The following is a 22,371-nucleotide window of genomic DNA, read 5'->3' on the forward strand; positions in this document are numbered from 1 at the left end:
GCATTCTACATGGGCACGACAACCAACAAGTTGTCTGTCCGAATGAATGAATGGCCACTGACAAACTATGGCCAAGAAACAGCTGACCATCTTGTTGCTGAGCCCATCACCCAACACTATGCTCTTCATTTCAGTGACTGCTTCACAGCCTGCGCCATCTGGATCCTTCCCACCAACACCAGCTTTTCTGAATTGCACAGGTGGGAACTCTCCCTGCGATATAACATATGTTCTCGTAATCCTGCTGGCCTCAACTTTTGTTAATCATTGTCCTTTCCCATCTAGCCTCTCCCCTGTCCCCATTCCAGCACTACACAGCCTTCTATTCCACCAATACACCCACAGTATTTTTACTTCTCTCCTTTTCCACTATCTCCCCCCACCTCCCTCTAATCTCCGGCTGCACCTAGCTGCCCTACCCTCTCTCCACCTCGTTCCTCCATGCTCCTACTAGCAGTACTTTACACTCCCCCACCCCTACACTGCTGTCCCTCCCCTTCCGCAACCCAGCCTCCTCTGTACTCCCACAACCAGATTACCTCTCCCATCATTCGCTGCTAATGCAGTCTGGCTTCAGCTGCCAGTGGTCGTGTGTGTGTGTGTGTGTGGGGGGGGGGGGAGAATGCTAAATACTAAATATGTAAAAATATAGACTGATTTGATACTTGAGGGGAAGCATAATTTCGTGAGAATATCTCTTAGTTAAAATGACTGTGCTTATAACATTTTTTTTTTTTAACTTCGTAATTTGAAATTAGCATAGCCTTAAACATATGTAACAAAATGAAGTTAGGAAGTATCTACATCTGTACTCTGGAAACCACCGTGAGGTGCATGGCAGAGGGTATGTCCCATTGTACCGGTTATTAGGGCAGCACGATTGGTCACAGGTTTGTTTAATCGGTTAAACAAACCTGTGACCATTCGTGCTGCCCTTCCCTGTATATGTTCAATATCCCCTGTTAGTCCTATGTGGTAGGGGTCCCACACACTTGAGCAAGATTTTAGAACAAGTCATACAAGTGATTTGTAAGAAAACCCTTTTGTAGACTGATTGCACTTCCCCAGTGTTTTACCAATAAACCGATGTCTACTTCTTACTTTTTACCCACAACTGAAGCCAAGGGGTCATTCCATTTTGTATCCCTATAGAGTGTTACAGTCAGGTATGTTTATGAGTTGGCTGATTCTAACAGTGACTCGTTGATATTATAGCCATAGGACACTATGTCTTATCATTTTGTGAAGTGCAAAGTCTTACATTTTTGAACATTTGGAGCAAATTGCCAAACTGTGCACCATGCTAACATCTTATCAAGATCTGACTGAATATTTATGCAGCTCATCTCAGATAGTACCACAGTATAGATAACTGCGTCATCTGCAAAAAGCAGATATTGTCTGTAAGGTCATTAATATACAGCATGAACAGCAAGAGCCCCAACATACTACCCTGAGGTACACCCGAAATTACTTCTCCATCTGATGACGATGACTCTCCATCAAAGATAACTTGCTTTGTCCTTCCTACCAAAAAGTCCTCAATCCATTCACAAATTTCATTTGATGCCCCATATGGTCATACTTTTGACAATAAGCGTAGGTGCGGTACTGAGTCAAATGCTTTCTGGAAATTGAGAAACACTGCATCTACCCGATGGCCTCGATTCAGAGCTTTCAGTATGTCGAGTGAGAAAAGTCTGAATTGGGTTTCATATGATTGGTGTTTTCGAAAACCATGCTGGTCAGCATTGAGCAGCTCAGTCTGTTCAAAATATCTCATTATCATATGTTCTAAGATTCTACAACAAATCAATGTCAGGGGTACTGGATAGTAATTTTGTGGATCACTTCTACTACCCTTCTTGTAGACAGGCATGACCAGTGCCTTCTTCAAAGAACTGGGCACGGGTTTTTGTTTGAGGGATCTACAATACATTATTGTGAGAAGAGGGGCTGAGTCAGCCACAAGTTCAGTATAGAATCTGACAGGGATTCCACCAGAGCCTGGAGCTTTGTTCAATTTTAATGATGTCAGCTGTTTTTCTGCACCGCTGGCACTAATACTTATTTCATTCATCTTTTCAGTGATATTAGGATTAAAGTGGGGCAGTTCTCCTGGGTTTTCCTTTGTAAAGCAACATTTGAAAACAAAGTTCAGCATTTCAGCTTTTTGTGTGCTATCCTCGATTTCATCTCCTGTCTCATTTGGTATGGCTTGGACACTAACTTTGGTGCTATTAACAGCCTTTATCTATGACCATAATTTCTTTGGATTTTGTGAAATATTATTTGACAATATTCTGCTATGTTAGTAATTGAAGGAATCACGCATTGCTCTGTTGAAAGCAAATGTGTTTCGTTCAGCATCTGTCTGTCAATAGCCCTATGCTTTCTTTAAGCTATTATGCAGTAATCTGTATTTCTTTACAATGACTGTATACCATGGAGGTTCCCTCCCATTGTGAACTGTTCTACTGGGTACAGATCTATCCAGTGCATGGTCAACTATTCTTTTAAATTGTAGCCAGAGTTCCTGTACATGCTCCTGACCCATGCTGAAAGTTTTCAGTTCCTCATTGAGATATGACATTACTGATTTTTTATCTAGTTTAATGAACATACATATCTTTCCACTTGTTTCAGTTGTTCTTTGTATTTTGATAATCATTGTTGGCACAATCACATCATGATCACTGATGCCAGTTATGATGTGGACATCCTCAGAGAGGTCAGGTCTATTTGTTGCTATTAGATCCAATATATTTCCATCATGAGTGGGGTTCCTAACTGCCTGTTCTAGGTAGTTTTCAGAGAAGGTTTTTAGTAAAGTTTCACAGGATGTCTTACCACACCCATCACTGACAAAACTGTAATTTTCCAAATTAATTGCTGGATGATTAAAGTCACCACCAATGATTACAGTATGATTGGGAAACTTATGTACAAGTGAACTGAGGTTTTCTTTGAAGTTTTCAGTTACATCAGGAGATGAGTCTGATGGGTGACACACAGATCCAATTATTATTTAATGCCCACCCCTGGTACTGTGTCTTGCCCAAACAATCTCACATGCAGCTTCAATTTCTGTCTTGGTGGATTTGAGTTTTTTGTCTACTGTGACAAATACAGCAGCTCCATTTCCCGCTTGCTATCCTTTCGATATATGCTTAAATTTTCCCCAGAAATGTCACTGCTATCAATTTCAGGTTTCAACCAGCTTCCTGTACCTAGTATTATTTGAGTATTCATTACTTTTCATGAATGCTTCAAACTATGGCACTTTGTTGTAAATGCTTTGGTAGTTTACCATTAGTATTTTAATACCCTCACCTGTTGGAGCCATTTCCTTCAATCTTACACTGTTACTTTTGGGTTTCCTTTAGCTATCATTATCTGGATTGGATGGAGAGTCGCCTAATCTAAAAAGCACTTGTGTGCACCCCACACACAGTCAGCTATCTGGCTAGAAAATGTTCTACAAATGTTTCGCACATAAAACAACAGTCTTTCTAGATGCAGAAACAGTGCATTAAAAAGAATTACATTGGCTCTGCAAACCCACACACAAACATAATCATGGTGATGGTTTGTAATAAACAGTTTACACCAATTACAAATATTATACAGAAAACCTATAAAAATTAAAACTTTTGAACAAAATTATTGCTAAGAGTGAGATAACACATTATTTTGGAAAATGTGTCTTTATTACTGACAATTTCCCTCTTAAACCCCTGCAGCAATTGAACTGAGTACATATACAGTAGGACATGGCCACATGCTTCAAAATCTACCACAGTTGCTTTGCTGTATAAAACTGAATGGTGTGTGAGCAATAAGCCAAAGGGATACTTTGTGCATGGGCAAAAGGTGTACTACTGTGCTGATTATGTTATACAGATCGGAATGGGGGTGCTGGTATCCTTTGGGAACTATGGATAGGCTCCATGGAGAACTGTTTTGCACCTCAAACATATTTTACAGCTATACAAAGTTGTTTTGTTTGAATCTGCTCACAGCAGCAAAGTACTTCAAATTTAAAGAATTCTGTACACAAAGTGACTGTTGTATCTATTTTCTGTTGAACAAGGGTCAGTATATAAATTGTAATATGTTTTCATCACCATAATCTTTTCAGTGATGTGCTACATAGCATATCCTTTTCTTAGCTCTGATAGGTTTTGCTTCTCTGTACACAAATAAGCTAACAAATGGGGATAAAATCTGGAACTCCTGTGAAAAAGAGCTTGCACTAACTAGTTATTGAAACTGGAACACCGGATTACAATTCACTAGCTATTTTCCATTGGCAATTTGTTTGTCAGTACTACTGTTCCAGTTCAGCATCATGTTGTTAAAAACTTTTCTTTATTGCTGAAATGATTAAAATTACATGAATGTAGCCTTTGCTTGACCAGAATCACGAACAGTTCTGCGAGTTAGAGAAAGTTTAATCAAAGATGCTTATAATCATCAAGAAACCGAAGACAAATGATAATTACTGAATAAAGCATTACTGTGGTAATGATATTAAGGAAGTGATTGTTTAAATAAGATGTTATCAGCCTCTGGAATATTTTAATAATTTGTGGAGTATGTTATTGAAATAAAAAGTTTAGAGAAAAACTGCTTAAAGTGTAACTTCATACCTCTGTCTCTACAAGTTGAGATTTTTGTGATATAAAAAGTACAATCGTGGTAACAGTGTATGCATTAAACATTGATGGGACAACATTGAAACATGTGGTAAACGTAGCTCACCGGTATTTCTTAACTAGGCCTGCAACAGTCCATGTGGCAGAGGTCTTGAATGTAATGGTCTGACTGCATGTTCTGTGCAGTTGACACACTCTTTCATTGTGGGGAAGAAACTTTGCGCAATGAGCATATCTGTTTGAATTTAGTTTGGCCAAGTCATTGGCAGTTTGGAGAATGGCAGCAAGAGTGCAAGGCTGGCTGACAGATGAATGCTGATTCATGTCACAAATGCAGAAATGATTTCAGCAGGGAGAAAACATTTGTATTCAGTGTGGGCAAGTTCAGTGAGGTGTTAGCAGCCCTGCAGCAGCAGCAGCTTCATTCTCTTGCCCTCTGTCTAATCAGAACATTACCTGCCACAGCTAAAGATTTCACACATGCCTCTGGGTCATGCTGTTCTGTTCACATGTGATTTGCTGTTGGGCCAAGTGACTGATTCTTACAATCTGTTCACCTCTGTCACTCCTGGGTTATGCTAGAATCTTCCCAATATATTGACTAAAAACACTGTGCTTGCTTTTTGGCATCACATTATTTTGTATACTTGGGGTCCTGTGATAATTGCAGTCTATAGCCGTGACTACTCGCTGTGGTATGTTTGCCCTTATTGTGATGATTATGGACCTTGGTTCCAGCATATTACTGATAATGCCGGAATACATTCAGCTTGTATGCTGTGTGAGGAACTGCAACATGAGATCACCACCCACCATAGTTGTCAGCTCATTCCCAGCAATTAAAATCTAATGCCATCTGCATAGGACACTAAGGACCGAAGGATGGGCGTACTGTAAACTGTTGGTGAACTCAAGATTAAGTAATGGGTAGTACTACCCCAAATCATGCTGGACTTCTGATCCACAGTACAGGGAGCTATCTCACATCTTGTATTGTCATGCAGGAGTATTCAACCCTGTATTATATACGCCAGCATTGGAGGTCAGTCACACACTATAAACGCAAGCCATAACCCACTGATGACTTTCCTGTAATCCTGTATCTATATCTGTGTCCCATGTGACACTGCGTTGTCATGTCACATTTTAGTGCACACATTATTGCTATGCCTCATATAATTTTGTGGATTTTGAAGAAATTTTAAGTTACTAACAACAGTGTAACATAGCAGATTTCTAAAGCAATATTCACAAGGAAATAGTAAGAACCTTTCTTTTTGTGAAGTTACAGAAAAAAATTTAAAAAGGTACTGGAATGTGTACATCTAAATTGTGAAAGAATACAGTATTGTTGTGTTGAGTTTATCTATTGGCTTTGAGACAGCAATGGATGTTAACTTTGGAACAGTGGGAATCTAGAAGATACTTGTTAGTTCTTTTCTTTTCTGTGGATTTGTCATAGATGGTACAAGGTTGGAACTGGTTGTTTACTACTTCTCTACTCAGTTCAAGCTAATGTTGGATAGCTGACTGTCAGAATCTTCCAGTTGTTTAGATTTGTGGATGATTGTTAGTGTGAAAAATGAAAATCTAAGACTTTATTAATTGAGAGGAAATTACAGGTTGGCTACTTGTCTGGAAACCCTGGAAGCTTGCCAGGCAAATTGAATTTGGCGGAGAAGTAACAGAATTCTGAAAACCTTGTGGAATTTTGAGAGACTTTAAGAGGAGCTGAACTGTTTCTGACTCTGTTTAGGATTAGACTTCCAGACAAATTTACAGTCTTTGACAAAGAGCTGTGTGCAATCCTGAAGATTCTGGAGCAGATGATGTGTAGTCGACTGAATAACTTTGTCTGCTGTGATTCCTTATAAACCCTACAGACCATGCAGTGAATGTGCCTGGCAGACAAAGTGGTCCATAACAAAAGATACACTTCACACACTATGTTGTCTTCTGAGGAAGGAAGTATCATTCTGCTGGGTACCAGGCCCTGTGTGCGTTAAGGGAAATGAACAGCCTGACACAAAACCAATGGACATGTGCAACAGAAATAATGTACTAACCTTTGCTGTCCCCTTGCATGCTGTTAGCTTCTTGTTGAAGTGGAGAGTTGTGTGTCAGCTGGAGAATAAGTGGCTGGAGGCACAAGCTAACAAATTAAGGCCAGTGGAGCTGACAGTTCTGGTATGGCCAATATCAATCTGTTTTAACATGTGGAAAGAAGTGGCTTCAATACAGCTGAAGTTAGGCACCTCCTCCAGTGGGTGAAACTGCTAGTGCATGGTGTTAGTTGTATATCGTGGTTAGTATGCAACGTTTTACTTTCCTTTCTGGGTACTGCAAACTTTTTTTTTTTTAATCAGGCAGTCTAGTTAAAATGAGGAAGAGGAGGACGGGGATATCCTATCAGAACTTCAACCATGAAGAAAGTTGAGTCTTCCAAAATCAGCAGATCCTTGTGCACTGATTGTACCTGGCATTTTCACTAGCTGTCTACTAACTTTCAAGTTCTCCTCCTGTTACCTTGTGTAAGGGACTGTCAAATGAAAATGAGATAGTTGGAAAAAGTAAGTAAACTGTTTATTATTTAAAAAATAGTCACCTTAACTGTTAATACATTTAACCCACTGCGAGACAAGACGGTCTGTGCTTTCATGAAAAAATGTTTGCAGTTGCCTGTGGAACTGTGATTGTACCCAGACTTGCACCTCCTTGTCCAGAGCAAATCAACAGCCAGGAATGTCGAAAGTGTGCAAAAAATATGGAAATCAGATGGGGGGAGATCGGGATTGTGTTGGGGTTGTGTAAGGGCTTCCCATCGAAACTGTTACATACATTAATACTTGTTCCATAGATCATGAATACAAAATTTCGTAATGATGTGGAATGTGTCACTTTAACGTAAGTTTTCTTTACACAAAATAATTTTTTTTTTCAGTTTCTACTTCATATCTATCTGTTTACTTACAATTTTCCATCTGTTTCATTTAACTACCTCTTACACAAATTCGTATATGCTAGAATACGTGGAATGGTAGTTGTAGTCCATTTGAGTGGAGGTAGTTTGAACTGGGATAGTGGAAGTGACTTTCACCATGGTATGATACTTGTCAGCCTGCTTGTTGCTATTGTGAAGTAAGCTATGCGATCACTGGACTCCGCCTTCTCCCACCAATCTACTGTATATGTGTAATCTTTCTTAGCGATATGAGTCACTCTTTAAAAGTAATCATAAACAATATTCAGTTACTTGCCACATGTCAAACTGGTTGAAAGAAACTGTGGGCAACCATTTCCACTAACACCTTACCAGAAATGACTGCTGCTGCACAATCATTAGTATTACATATTTGGACTTGCTTATTGTCTTGCCTCATCCTGGATATGAAGCAACTGCTAAAAGCTAGAACTGTCTTATTTAATGAGTGAACCCAGCTACTGTTTTTTGAAAGGAAAGAGGGCAGGTCAGTATTTTATGTTCTGTTGTATTGAGGACTGGAGCACTAGCTCATTTGGACATGGATGTGGGAGGGGATTGGCTGTGAACCTCATGAAGAAGCCATTGGGACACTCACCAGAAGTAATTTAGGGAAACTGTAATCAGGGTGGCTGGATGGAAATTTGAACATCGTTCTTTCCCAGAGTCCCTTGTGTCAACCAGTGTGCCACATTTCTCGGTACTGTTCCAGGTAGGCATCTGGTAGGTAGATGGTGTAACTGTCTACTGGATCAAGATTTCTAAGCTGATCAGTAACCTTGATACAGCTATTGCATTAAGAGCCCCATAATTCATTTGTTATTTATTTTTTCCTTCAGGAATTTGAAAGAATAAGAGCATTCCAGTTCCTAGCTGAGATAAAGCAGAGATTCCAGTTAACATATGGCGCAAGGGCAAGCACTGCCCTAGCATATGGAATGAACAATGAGTTCGCACCTGTCTTAGCAAATGAGATGGTAAGATTTATTATGTTGTTAAGAATCAGTTTTTTAGCCACAGTTTATGCATCCAAAGCTGACTGGTAGTTCCTAGTACTGAATTACTAATCAACTTAATTGTAGCAGATGATTGTGTTACACAGCAATAATAACTGTAATATGTGAGAAACATATACATTAGAAAATGCCTTAAAATGTTTTGTAACAAAATGTGGCAGTAGAACCAATAACATTATTAGTTATTTCATCTGTAGTGTTTCCTTTTCTTATCGTATAATTCAACAGTAATTGTTGAAGTTTTCATGGTTTTAGTATTATTTTGTACGTACGTAAAGATAATCTTTATTTCAGAGACATTATTCAGAATCGAAGGAGATCGATACTATGTCTAGAGTCCGTGGTGATTTAAATGATCTGAAAGATATTATGGTAAAAAATATAGGTAAGTGCATATTAAATGATTATTATATATAGAGGGAAACATTCCACATGGGAAAAATATATCTAAAAACAAAGATGTGACTTACCAAACGAAAGTGCTGGCAGGTCGATAGACACACATGTATGTGCGGATGGATGTGCGTGCGTGCGCGCGCGCGGGTGTATACCTGTCCTTTTTTCCCCCTAAGGTAAGTCTTTCCGCTCCCGTGATTGGAATGACTCCTTACCCTCTCCCTTAAAACCCACATCCTTTCGTCTTTCCCTCTCCTTCCCCTCTCCTTGCCTCTTTCCTGAGGAATCAACCGTTGGTTGTGAAAGCTTGAATTTTGTGTGTATGTTTGTGTGTCTATCGACCTGCCAGCACTTTCGTTTGGTAAGTCACATCATCTTTGTTTTTAGATATATTAAATGATATATACACTGAATAGCATTTGAGGATCTTATATTATCAGATGTCACAGTTATTTACTATTTTTAAGCTTATTCTTTCATGTGGTTGCTTATCAAGCAATGTGTTATTCATAGTGATGCAGTGACAGCTGGTTATCCTGTGTCTGACTAAGAATATCTTTATCTTGCTAACAGTATTTCATGGGTTGTCCTTGTTCGTGCTGTGTGTAATTTCTGATTAAGTATCAGTTGGTTGGCACTGCTTGTGAGATGGACTCACTGAGGTGTCTGTTTTGGGATATTGACGACAAAATTGTCGTCCTCTTTATCACCAGTTTAATCATTTGTGCTGCATTTGCAGCATACCTGAACTTTCAGTGTGAAGCAATACATTGGGTTTTTTGGCATGGCTGGGTCAAAGTGTCACTTGCATACATTGGAGATAAAAAACAATAGAAACAATAAACAGTGTATTTGTGATCTGTACTTACTTGTTTGTAAATTATAGCTGTCATTGGCCAGGTGATAATCCCCACCTTGACAAATGTACAAATCATTATTGGAGTAAAAAGATTATGTAAATATACTTACTGTGATAGGTCATTTGGGAAAGAATAATAGAGAAATTCAGTTGTAGAGAAGACTAAGAGATATAGCACCATTGCTAATATTGAATAAGGGTGTTACACACTAGAATTGTAAAGTTTGGGTTTTTAAATTTATGTATGCCCCCCCCCCCCCCCCCCCATGCTTTGGCGGGGTCTTGCCATGCTTTGGCGGGTTTGTGCTTGGCTTCCATGGGGCCACAGCCTTTGCAGCATTTTTTCCTTTCCATGCTGCATGCCTATCCTCTTGATATTCTTTTTCCCCTCCCTTGGGGAACATGTCTCGGATGTTTTTTGAAATGTTCTGCATTTTCAGTAGGCAATATCAGAACAGTCTCTTCACTGCTTTTTTTCTTTGTTTCTTTCTTTGTTCCTCTTCTCTTATCTTTCCTCTGCAACATTTGAGGCTCCTCTTTTTCTTCTTCCTCCCTGTGCTCTCCTGAAGAATGGCCCATGCATCTGACACATAACAGGTGACTAAAGTGCGCGTCATTTATGTTGGCGGCCAAGTTTAGGTTCGTTCTGTGCATCTGACATCACAAAACACAGTCAGCCAATGAACAGAGAACAGTGTTGCCAGATCTCGACTGCAGTGCAGAGCACAGACGAGTGTCTCCAGTTTTAGAAACATTCAGTCATAAATAAAGTAATGGAACAGAAGCAATGTCTTGATAGCAGACTTTCTTTTATAGAAAGTTTGGAAAAAAGCATTCTTTATACCAATTGCTTCACATTCTATTAATTAATTAAACCAAACAAGCAGTAAGACTCCTAATTCAGGCGATAGCAAGGAAAGGTGTTTGTATCAATCTCACGAGCCGCTTTTTCGCAATAAAGAACAGCGGTAATTGTTTATTTCCTATTGTACTTAGACGAAGCACGAGTAATCCATAGTCATACCAATAGTGTTTGTCAGTATTTTCCGTCACATGTTAGAGTCCTTATGGAGTTATTTCACCAGGCGAGCTGCATTAGCATAACGGTTAAGCTGTTGGCCTACTAAGCGAAAGGTTATGAGTTCAAACCTTGTGCGGTGCATAATATTTTCTTTATTTAAAAACAATATCGAAGTGTCTTACTTCACGAATTTTATTCGTTTGAATGCAGTTTTTTGAAATTTCTAGTGCTTTGTCTCTTCATTAATCCTTTCACTGCTGCAGACACGTGCTCCCCGCATTCCACGCTGTGCGCGATTTTGTCATCACTGCAATGCTCACCTGTGCAGACACGTGGTGTTCCCACTGCTTTGACACACCTATCATTCGATTTCACAAAAACTATTTGGCCCAAAAATTTGATTTGTACACATCTTCTTGACTGATACCTTCCCCCCATAAATGATTAAATTTTGTTTCGATGTTCAACACAGTTAATTGTGCAGCAATAAATGTAGTAAACCATTGCACGAAATTTTGAAGAGCTTGCAGAGGTAAAAGTCCATTGCGTATACTTTCCGTATGGTCAATTTTAGTTGCCACAATGTTGAGAATGAAATATGGTCAAGATACCTAAATTTCATATAAAATTTACTGTATAACAATATCTCATTTAATTTAAGTACCACATAGGTGTCGTATGTAATATTGAGAAATATTCCATCTTTCGCGACTGTAATAAGTTTTATTTACACCGGGCGCTTTTGGCTTTATTTTAAAGCACTGGCCACAAGCAGGAATGAGTACAGTGCAGCCAGCACCTGAAAAGGATGTATCATTCCATTGTGTGCCATGGAGAAGCTGTGGTGAAAGAAAGGGAAGCATGCAAGGCCTTGTCTGTGGCACATCATGAAGAAGCTAATCGGCAGCCTGCCACACCTAGTCACTATTGAAATAATGCCACAGATGGCGCACCGCAGTGGAGCACAGCACTGCCACACAGATTCAGAGAGAGCTCTTTATGACAAACAGATGGCTATGACAATGATATCAAGCTGCATGATACCCGCGACTAACGTAACCTAATGTGACACGATCTGTCACAGATTGCAAGCAGTTTGCTACTGCCCTTACTACCCATCCAGATTACTGCTAATTTTTTTTATCCTGTGACACTTGCCATAGCTCGTTTCTTCCTCTGCCGGTAAACCTGCTAATCTTCAATCATTGTCATCTCTTTCACATCCCCTGACGGACCTGTATTGGTGGGTAATCATATCCAGTCATATGGTGAAGATTGATCTCACATCCTGTAGTAACTAGGTTCAAAAACTAACAAATGCAGAGGTAACTATAGATCTTTTGTGATGATCATCATGATAGTGTGGGCATGAAGGTGCTCCACCCTTAAAAGTGAACTCTTCAGATAAATTAAATACCTTCAGTATTATCCAAGTATTTCAAACAGTCTTGTATTTTAATCTATGCAATCCTCTGCTGTCTTCACCATTTCATCTCTCAATTACCCATTTGTTTTCTGTTGTATTCTTTTCCTCTGTCTTGGACCAACATTTCCTAGTGCTTGATCTGAAACTTTCAACAACCTGTAGTTCTTTGAAACTGTCCGCTTACCAATTCCTTAATATTGTATATATTTCTAATTCTCGAGTTGTAATCTGCAGTTTATAACCAATAATGGGAGTCAAAAAATTCACAATGAAAAAGTTCTAAATAATAAGGTTAACAATATAAAGAAAGAAAAGAAGAGGAAGTATTACATTGTTGTTCAGATGATATTAAAATGCTACTAAGAGAGGGCCTTTTTTTAGCAAGTATTGATAATGATGGTGCAAAGGCCTGATATGAGGATAGAAATTTTAAAGAAAATTGGTAATCAAAATTTTGAACGAGATTGCAGTGTTAAATTTGCTTTCTAAGTTCATAAAAGAATAATAATGCGACAGAGTGTTGGTGATAGCTCTAACCATTAGATCCAGAACTAAAGGGTAGACTTTCAATGACTACCATATGTCAAAAAGTAAAGACAGTAAGAGCAAGCAAAACAGATTAATTATGAGACTGACTGGAAAATTAATTAACAATTGTACAGAAATACAGATAGCAAAATGACTATATTGAATGAGACTTTATCAAGAATTCAGAAGTATTTTAAGTAACATAAACTGTGTGCACAGGCCTGGTGGACACATCAGTACTTACCAACCGCCATGTCATCATTGGACGTGGTGTGGAGGGGTGTGCAGTCCACACACCACTCCTCCCAGCCATTGTCAGTTTTCGTGACCTGGAACTGCTGCTTCTCAATCAAGTAGCTCCTGAGTTGGCTTTATGACACTGAGTACACTGTGTTCCATTCCTCTTACTAAGGAAAAATCGTCAGTAGTACTGGGAATCAAATAAAAGTCCTCTGTGTGGCAGTCAGCTGCACTGACCACTCACGTGTGGAGACAGTGTTTTAAGAGTTACTGTATGTTGTTACTATTAATCCCGATGACGATAAAAGTTCACTGCCTTCATTAGTAGGTGTGTTCTGTGACTTTCATGTTTCTTCCTGGCTGCTAGCTTTGTATCAGAACAACTGTTGGAAGTTTTTGTGAGAAGTCTGACTCGATGGGTGGTTGGGTGAGAAGTACTGGTCTTATTTTCTAACCAGTGAGATAATTAATGTAAAAATTACATTGTTAGTTATCCCTCTTCTTTATTTGTCTTTTACATTTGAGTGATCTATTCTTGGTTTAAAATATTCAACAGTGTTCCTGGACTTGATTTTCATTGGGAACCTTAGCTCATGCATTTGAGAAATCCTAGTAAAAGCTTTTTCGTAAAACTGCTAAGCCTTAAGTCACTTGGTCGTAATCCATAGGATGCCCAAAGGTCCTGCATGTAATAAAATGACATGTCTTAATAGGTATAATTGAATTACTGAGAGCTTCATGTGAATTTTTTTTCTTTTCTGTGCGTGAAGGTTGGTGAACTCTTCTCTTTACCCTGAGTGTCAGCTTGTAGTATGGTTGCAACTTTATCAGCCCCACAGTCTCCAGTTTTGAATGCTGTATTGACTTTTGAGCATTGGGGTCTTAAAATAAGAATGTGGAGTGGGCTATTTTGGGGCAGGCCTTAATTTTTTTACTAGGCATAGACCATATCAATTCAGGCAGGCTAGGAGAAAATCTTACATTCATTGTCTCAGATGTTATTGAATTTAGCATATGTTAAAATGAAGAAATACATATCTTTTTCTTTCCTCCAAAAAAATTTCCGCTCCGAGATACAGCCCTCCAAAAATGACACTGCGCATACCATTTTGAAGATGCGAATTTTGGAAAAAATTTTAAAGTCTTTTGGAACAGTCCTAGATATTTTGTTGGTTTTTTTATTTGAAAGATAATTGCTTTATGATTACAGGGAAATCTTCCATTTTGACTGATCTGTCAAAGTTTTATTACTATAGTATTCTGAACTTTTTTTATAATTTATGGAAAAAATTTCTTTCAAAAATGCCAGTCCATAATTTTTTTTTCTGTTGATTAGCACCATATAGTTCTACATTCCTTGAAAACAAGAGCTTTCACTTTTAGGTTGAGCAGGTTTTATAAACAATTGAATTTTTTGCCATGCATAAAACCTGTTTTATTACCACATTATCAAATATCAGGCTTATAAAAATCAAAATTTTAGTTTTGAAAGTTGAGTAAGAGACTCATTTTTCAAGCATTTTAAATGGTTCAAATGGCTCTGAGCGCTATGGGACTTAACATCTGTGGTCATCAGTCTGCCCGAGGCAGGATTCGAACCTGCGACCGTAGCGGTCACGCGCTTCCAGACTGAAGCACCTAGAACCACACGGCCACACCGGCCGGCTTTTAAATGGTTCCAGAATGTATGTGAAAGGTCCAAAAACTTGAAGGTTTCAATTTATACAACTTCTGTGCACTCTGTTTTGTACTGAAATTAGTCAGTCAGTGAACTAAAAACATGTTCCACTGCTTCAGTATCTTCCTTTGATACGAAGTGATGCCTTCCTGTTGAACCAATAAGAACTGGAGCGCTTACAGCCTTCAAAACATCCTGAACAGGAAGTGAGCACTGATGGTGTTGTTGCTGTCCTTCATCTGGAAACCTATATCCAGCAGCTGGTTCATGTGGTAGCATAGAGTTCACTACATTTTCATTTAACTCATAACTGGTGTCTATAATCTATGCAATCCATCAGTCAGTCATACACACGTGCTACAAACATCCCCCTTCTCAGGTTGTGACTCTGAATATTATCCTGCTGTTTCTGAGGTGTTGGCCAAACAAACAAAATTTCTTCTTTAGTGCTCTTTAAAGTGCGTGCAATATGAGTTAGCCCATCACTTTGAGTCCAAATATGTACCTTCTGGATTCTGTTCACAGTAGTAGCTTGTTTGGACCATTCTTCTTTTTTCTGCTCATGGAATTCTTCAATATCCTCTTTGCACAAAAGAATAAAGACTGTGGATGTGTAAGATTTCACGGCTCTCGTAAAACCCTCAACATTTTGAATTGCAGCTGTATTTGGTCTGGGAAGATTACATTTTGTAGCATGGTGCTTCAGCAGGCCGCCTACACCATCACAAGGCCCTTTCCCGTGACCAGTAGCACTGTATACCCAGTCAGTTGGCACAAGTGACTTACTCAATTCAAACAGTTGGTAACGATTTTTAAAATGAATAGGAGCACCATTAGAAATAATGATTATCTTCTCTGCCCCTGTTTGCAGTTGAAGAATTTTGCGCATTGGTAGCATAGCTTGTGCTGAGTCATGTCCTGTGTCATCACTTACAACTGCAACACTTGTGGTCTTGTTTTGAAAATATGTCACTCCTGTAAAAATTGAAACCTGGTAATTACTCCAATGATACCCTTGTACTCTTGTGGGAGAATTACAGACCATTTCTCAGCAAAATCACAGTGAAACACTAAACATAGTTCTTCAGCCTGTACACACCCTTTCACATCTGCAATGTGTTGTTGTTGTAGTTTCTTCAGATGCTGATATGTTACCGTTTCACTGACCATTTAATAAGATCATCAATGAAACTGTCAAAGACAACAGTTTTCTTAATTCGTTTATTTTCCTCCCTTGTCACATATGTAATGTCTACAAAGTTATCTGTGACGCCTTCCAGGCCAGGTGTCTAAAGACAGTCCTCCCTTTCCAGGACAGTCACCACATTCTTGAAACAAACAACTCTCTCACTTTGCATCACAGACTACTAATGACTTCACACGCCTAACCAAGGTGTCATATATCACGTGCCCCAGTAGGTTCTTCAAAGTTACCTCACAAACTTCAAAATTTGTGCAGTACACACATAAAGAGACATCTCTAGCTGGGTGTGGAACTATCCACTTAGGTCATACTGCATAAAATTTTGATCTTCCAGTATGTGAAGTTGTATAGTTGCTCTTATAAATTGCAAAAGTTTCTTTAATACTGCGAGTCGTATACCTCTTCACTTCACAACTTCTTGACCTTCAACTGTACAGTTATAGTGTCTTTTTGTTGGCACTCTGGTGAGAACAGTCCCATTTATCTTCCAGATGAAATGACTGCACTATTTGAACTTGAGCTGCTTCTACAGGATGCCCGTAATAGGGATCTGGTCTTCAAGAGACTCCTTTCACAGACCTCCCATTTCTTGATTTGTCTACCATGTATTTTGATACTAATGATACGTGGTTCAAAATTGTTTTCTTTGAAAATGTCTGTGGAATAATAGTTAAAACTTGCACCTTTTCACTGTAGAATGTACAATATTCAACAGCTGAATTGATATTTGTGAAAAATTCCTGGCAAAAGGTGCAAGAGTGCTTTGGTTCATTTTCTTCTCAAGATGGAATTTCTACTTTGAGGAATGTTGTCAGGTTTGCTGTAGTGTATTCATCCATAGCTTTAGTGATTTCTCTGCACTTTCTTGATGCATAGAGCTTATGACTTGACTTCACTGACCAGTTTTTTAACAGGACTAACACCTATCTCTGTAGTTGACTGATTCAGGGTGTTTAATTCTTCCTCTGTTGATGCAAAATCTGCATGATCTGCACCATGGAGGCTTCACATTGTTCAGATACTATCATTGTTGTTATGTCAAAACATTTAGAACACAAAAAGTTGTCACTGGAAACAACTTCACTTTGAAACAGTCTTCAAATGAGAACACTTATTCTCAACTTGAAGAAACACTTATTCTCAACTTGAAGAAACACTTATTCTCAACTTGAAGAAACACTTATTCTCAACTTGAAGAAACACTTATTCTCAACTTGAAGAAACACTTATTCTCAACTTGAAGAAACACTTATTCTCAACTTGAAGAAACACTTATTCTCAACTTGAAGAAACACTTATTCTCAACTTGAAGAAACACTTATTCTCAACTTGAACAAAGTCTGTTTTTTTTTCTGTCTTATATATGGATATGCAAATAGTCAGCACAATTCACTCTCCTGTGGCCCCAGTCAGAAGACAGTTCAAACAGTCCTTTTCACAAAACACATTGCAACTGTGTCAACTGGCAAATTCCTCATGAAAATGCAGAACTCACTGGATGGTTTCAGATTTCTTAGAAGCCTCTTCTAAGCACTGAACAACTGAACAACTAAGATATAGAAACCTGCAATGAACAGGCATGGCAAATAAACTGCAACAAAGTGGAAAAGAAATATCTTCAGCAATGAAAGTGGAAAAGAAATAACTGCAACAAAGAAAGCAGTAAGAAATAACTTCAACAAAGACAATAGAAATAAACACTGTAATAAAGAAATTAGTAAGAAACAACTTCATTGAAACGCACATTACCCTTGAAAGTTAAAAAAAATGGATTTTTTAAAATAAAACCTGTCCAACTTAAAAGTGGAAGCTCTCCTTTACAAAGACTGTAGTACTACATGGTGCTAATCAACAGAAAAAATCTATCTTTACTGGACTGGCATTTTGAAAAAAAAAATTTTTTCAGTAAATTATAAAAAAAATTCAAAAGGCAACAGTAAAAGAACTTTGACAGATATGTCCAAACGGAGGATACTGTTGTAATCATAAGGCAATAAGGAGGATACTGTGTAATCATAAGGCAACTATCTTTCATATAAAAAACTCTAACAAAATATCTAGAACTGTTACAGAGATACAGCATTTTTTAAAAAAATTCTGAAATTCGCATCTTCAAAATGGCGTTCACAGTATTATCTTTGGAGGCCTGTATCTCGGGGCAGGAATTTTTTTTGGAGAAAACAAAAGTGATATGTATTATGCCATTACATAATTGAACAAATGTTCAATAAAAGTCCTCTCTGGTATGTGTGAGAATACACATGGATCTTAAGAAATGAGAAATCTCCAATGATAGCCAAGGAGTTATGTTTGACACAGTGTCTTGGAACAAAGGCAACATGTTTGTGGAAAAAATGTGGCTTGAGGTGTAGTATAGCAAATAATGGTTCATTGTTAGCAAATGCACACCTTATCACTATTGAGAAATACTCCAAGTGAAATGAAATTAAATGGAAAAAAGGATGTTTTGGGTGGCAGGAGGAAAAAAGGAAGAGTGGTAGAGGCATCTGCGTATTTTGGATGATATAACTATATTAAGTTGTAATTGCAACCTGACATAGACACTCTATTTCAAATGAAAATATTTCTTCACAGAAAATGTTGCACGAAGAGGGGAAAGGCTGGAGCTTCTGGTGAACAAGACTGAAAATCTCAGCGCAAATGTAAGTACCCAGTACCGTTTAGGAACGTACAGAATTGTTGTTGGATATGTGACTTCACATTCTGATACCTGTATCTTTATTTCCAGTCTGTCACTTTTCGGAAAACTAGCCGAAATCTTGCAAGGTCAATGTTCTGGAAGAATGTCAAACTCTATGTTATTATTGGTGTAGTTATTACGGTGAGTAGTGAGTTTGCAGGCCTTTGGTGTATCCTGCTTTCATTACTGATATTAGTTTATCTGTTAATCATGTGACATTTTTTATTGCCTTAGAAGAGCCTTTGGTTCTGTGGCAGATTTGGCTTCTTTTGTTTTGGAAGTATAATGTGCGTCTTGGAGGCATATCTGCTAGTTATTTTGATCTACATAAAAAAAGAAAAGAAAAAACCTTAATTCAGTTAAGAGAATTTGATCTGCCTTACAACATTTCGTGTGTAGATTTCACATGATCATTGTGGTCAAAATACACATTGATTATAACAGATAAGACTCAGTTGTAGTACAGAAAATTATATTGTATCAAATGTACGTTATTCCTCAGAAGAAGTAGTGACACAAAGTTTAACAGAAAATGTTGCTGTAAGTATTTGAAATGAATTTGTTGTTTTTATTGTCTTTGATCCAATGACTGGTTTGATGCAACTCTCCATGCTAGTCAAATCCATACAAGATTCTTCACATCTGCCCAACTAGTGCACACTCTCTCTCTCTCTCTCTCTCTCTCTCTCTCTCTCTCTCTCTCAGCTCCCTCCCCCTCCCCACCCCCACCCCCCACCCCACCTGCCCCTTTTCCATTATGACACTGAGTAATGGTACTATCAACCCATATCTTCTTTTAGTCAAGTTGTGCCTTAAATTTCTTTTCTCCCCAGTGTGATTCAGTAGTTCTTCGTTAGTTATCTAATCTACCTGTCTAATCTTAAGCATTCTTCTGTAGTACCACATTCCAAAAACTGTCGCCAACAGTTAAATTGTGCTCTGTGCCAAAGTCTACCAGGTGGCTCCCCCTTTCATCACTTTCCCATCATTTTATTTTCTCCTGTTATTTTTCCTTGCCTTCCTTTTCGTATTATCAAATTCCATTCCTCCCATAACATAAATTTTCATCTCGCGTAACTACATAACTAATTTATTTTATCTCATCATACATTATTTCAGTGTCATAATAATTGCTTTTTCTTATAGTGATAAAATTTAAGTAAATAAAACTTGATTTTTATGTTTTTATTATTTGTTGGTTAATAACACACTATACAGTTACTGTTTCTATATCATAGATTGTGGGAAGACATACCTGGGATTCTCTTGTTTTTGAAATTTACATTTTCTGTTAAAATTTTATGTATAACTGCTAAAATTTTACATTTCATAAATATGAACTTCATTTTGCTAATTGTGTTTGTCTGCAATTTTCTTTTAGGTTCTGATTTACTTCATTGTATCAATGGCATGTGGTGGTTTGGCATGGCAGAACTGTGTGGGCAGTTAGATGGATCACGTTTGTGAGACAGTCAAACAGGAGATTAAAATAGATAATGAAGATGTGGCAAATCATTAAATTCTTGCCATATCAGACTGAAAAGTGAAAGAATGACATGTTGAAGTGTTCCACACTTAAAAGTTTTATAGATGTTTTCATATCACATTGTATATTAATAGCTTTCTGGTTTCTGCCCGATGAACTCCATTTTGTGACTGTTGTAATATATATATATATGTGTGTCATTATCAGTAGTAAATTCCATATTTGTTGTATGCAGCAAAATTCCAGAGTAAGAGAATGTGTAAAAGTAATTAAATTTTTCAAACTGGTCACTGCTCACAGTATAGATGAAGCCACGAGCAAAATGAAGAAAAGAATATGCTGTGTCAGAAGTGTCCACTTTAGATTTTTGCAGTGCTCCTAAAATGGTCGAGGGAGCAGTGGCAAAAGGCAAGAATCATTTTCAGTTAGCATGTCAAGTAGAAGCCAGCTGCTATCTTTAGATGAAAGAAAAGAATCATAAAATGTCTTTAAAGCTTTGCTGTCAAAGTGTGTTGTAACATTTAAAATTTAAAACTTAATCTATGAATTATTTAGATTTGTGTGGCTGCAGATACTAGTAACACTTCATCAACAAACTCTTTGACAAAGTGCAGCATTGTTCTTTCTATGTGGTTTCATCTTTATTTATATAAGTTAATTATTGATGGCAAGAGATTCGGTTTGTGTTGTGCTACGCATACCACATGAACCTGTTTGAAACAGTCTCAGAGAAGTTATCTGTGTTAATAGCTATGGGTAAGATTTGTGTACAGATCACATGTTTTCTGTAGGACATAGGTTTTACCATCTGGTTCTCTGGGAAGAACTAGTTAATTTGGAACAACCAGAAACACTCACAGGTTTCAGTGCATTCTGTTTCTCACCATGGTTTTATCTGTGAGATGAATGTTGATGCTTGTTTGTTAACTGTCATGTGTCTAAACAGTGATCTAAAGAAAAATATTTTATTAGCAGTGATCAGATGTAATATTTGCTTACAACACAATTTGTCTGTTTTATTATTATAGCAGCTTGTTTTCAATTTTTGTTAGTAAAAGTATGCTTTTAAAAGTGTTTCAGTTGATATGTTTTTCACAAGTGAAAATGAGAGGTCTGCATTAATGATTACATGATAATGTAAAAGAAATTTTAAATGCATGTTCATCACTTAAGTAGTGAGCATTGCAAAGCACCAGGTAGTTAACGATAGTTTGATACAAGCAAGCAACAGTTCTGGGTTGTATTTTGATGATCGCTCTTGCCACGAGTTCATTTATGGCAAAACAGTTCCAAACTGAATGGCAAGAAAGGAAAGAATTTAAAACTTGCTTCAAGATAAGATTGACACATTAAATTAGTCTCTCTCTCTCTCTCTCTCTCTCTCTCTCTCTCTCTCTCTCTCTCTCTCTCTCTCTCTCTCTCTCTTACACACACACACACACACACACACACACACACACACACACACACACACACACACACACACGGTCTCTGGGCAGTACAGCCCAACAGCCTACATTTAACATGTTTTAGATGTATTTTTACATTCATTTCATCTGTAGCCCTAGCGTGTTTTTCGTTCTGTTTCATATGAATTCAGGGGAAACTTTTCATTCTGCCAGTAACCAATTGTCACACGCTGGCAAAATTATTGGCTCACTACAGTGCTCTTTCTCACAGTACGGTTGATGCGCTGTGTTTTTCAATTTGGAGAAAGCCTAAGATGTGCTGGAGGACTGGTATCCTCCGTACTCTCCACATTGTGGGTCTTCCGTGGCCACCTGCTCCGTTTCCTTCAGGAATTTTTAAAAGACCGAGTTCTCAAGGTATGTGTGGGTTCTGCCTTGTTGGACACCTTTATCCACGAAAATGGTGTGCGTAAGGGTTCCACCGTGGGCGTCGTCCTCTTTGTTATCACCATTAATCCTATAATGGCCTGTCTCCTGCTGGGCATCTCTGGCTCCCTTTTTGTTGATGATTTTGCCATTTATTGTAGATCTCCACAGACTTGTCTCATTGAGCAACATCTTCAGCGGTGTCTCAATTGTCTTGACTCGTGGAGCATTGACAAAGGCTTTACTTTTTCCACTGACAAAACCGTCTGTATGAATTTCTGGTGGCACAATTGGTTTCTTCCACTATCCTTAAATCTTGGGCCTGTTACTCTTCCATTCATTG

At 38.1% G+C, this 22,371-nt stretch overlaps 1 protein-coding gene across 3 annotated transcripts in view; it reads left to right on the forward strand.

Moving 5' to 3' along the window:
* LOC124788327 (vesicle-associated membrane protein 7) overlaps positions 1–21,267 on the forward strand; it is a 37,261-nt gene extending 15,994 nt beyond the window's left edge. For all 3 annotated transcript variants that reach the window (XM_047255569.1, XM_047255565.1, XM_047255568.1), the window contains exons 3-7: positions 8,478–8,615; positions 8,949–9,039; positions 18,602–18,669; positions 18,756–18,848; positions 20,089–21,267. In XM_047255569.1, coding sequence (XP_047111525.1) covers positions 8,478–8,615; positions 8,949–9,039; positions 18,602–18,669; positions 18,756–18,848; positions 20,089–20,157 — 459 coding nt within the window. In that variant the 3' untranslated portion in view covers positions 20,158–21,267. The remainder of the gene's footprint in view (positions 1–8,477; positions 8,616–8,948; positions 9,040–18,601; positions 18,670–18,755; positions 18,849–20,088) is intronic.
* Positions 21,268–22,371: the final 1,104 nt, after the last annotated feature.

Source organism: Schistocerca piceifrons, chromosome 3 (genome assembly GCF_021461385.2).
Source record: "Schistocerca piceifrons isolate TAMUIC-IGC-003096 chromosome 3, iqSchPice1.1, whole genome shotgun sequence".
NCBI classification, from domain to species: Eukaryota; Metazoa; Arthropoda; class Insecta; order Orthoptera; family Acrididae; genus Schistocerca; species Schistocerca piceifrons.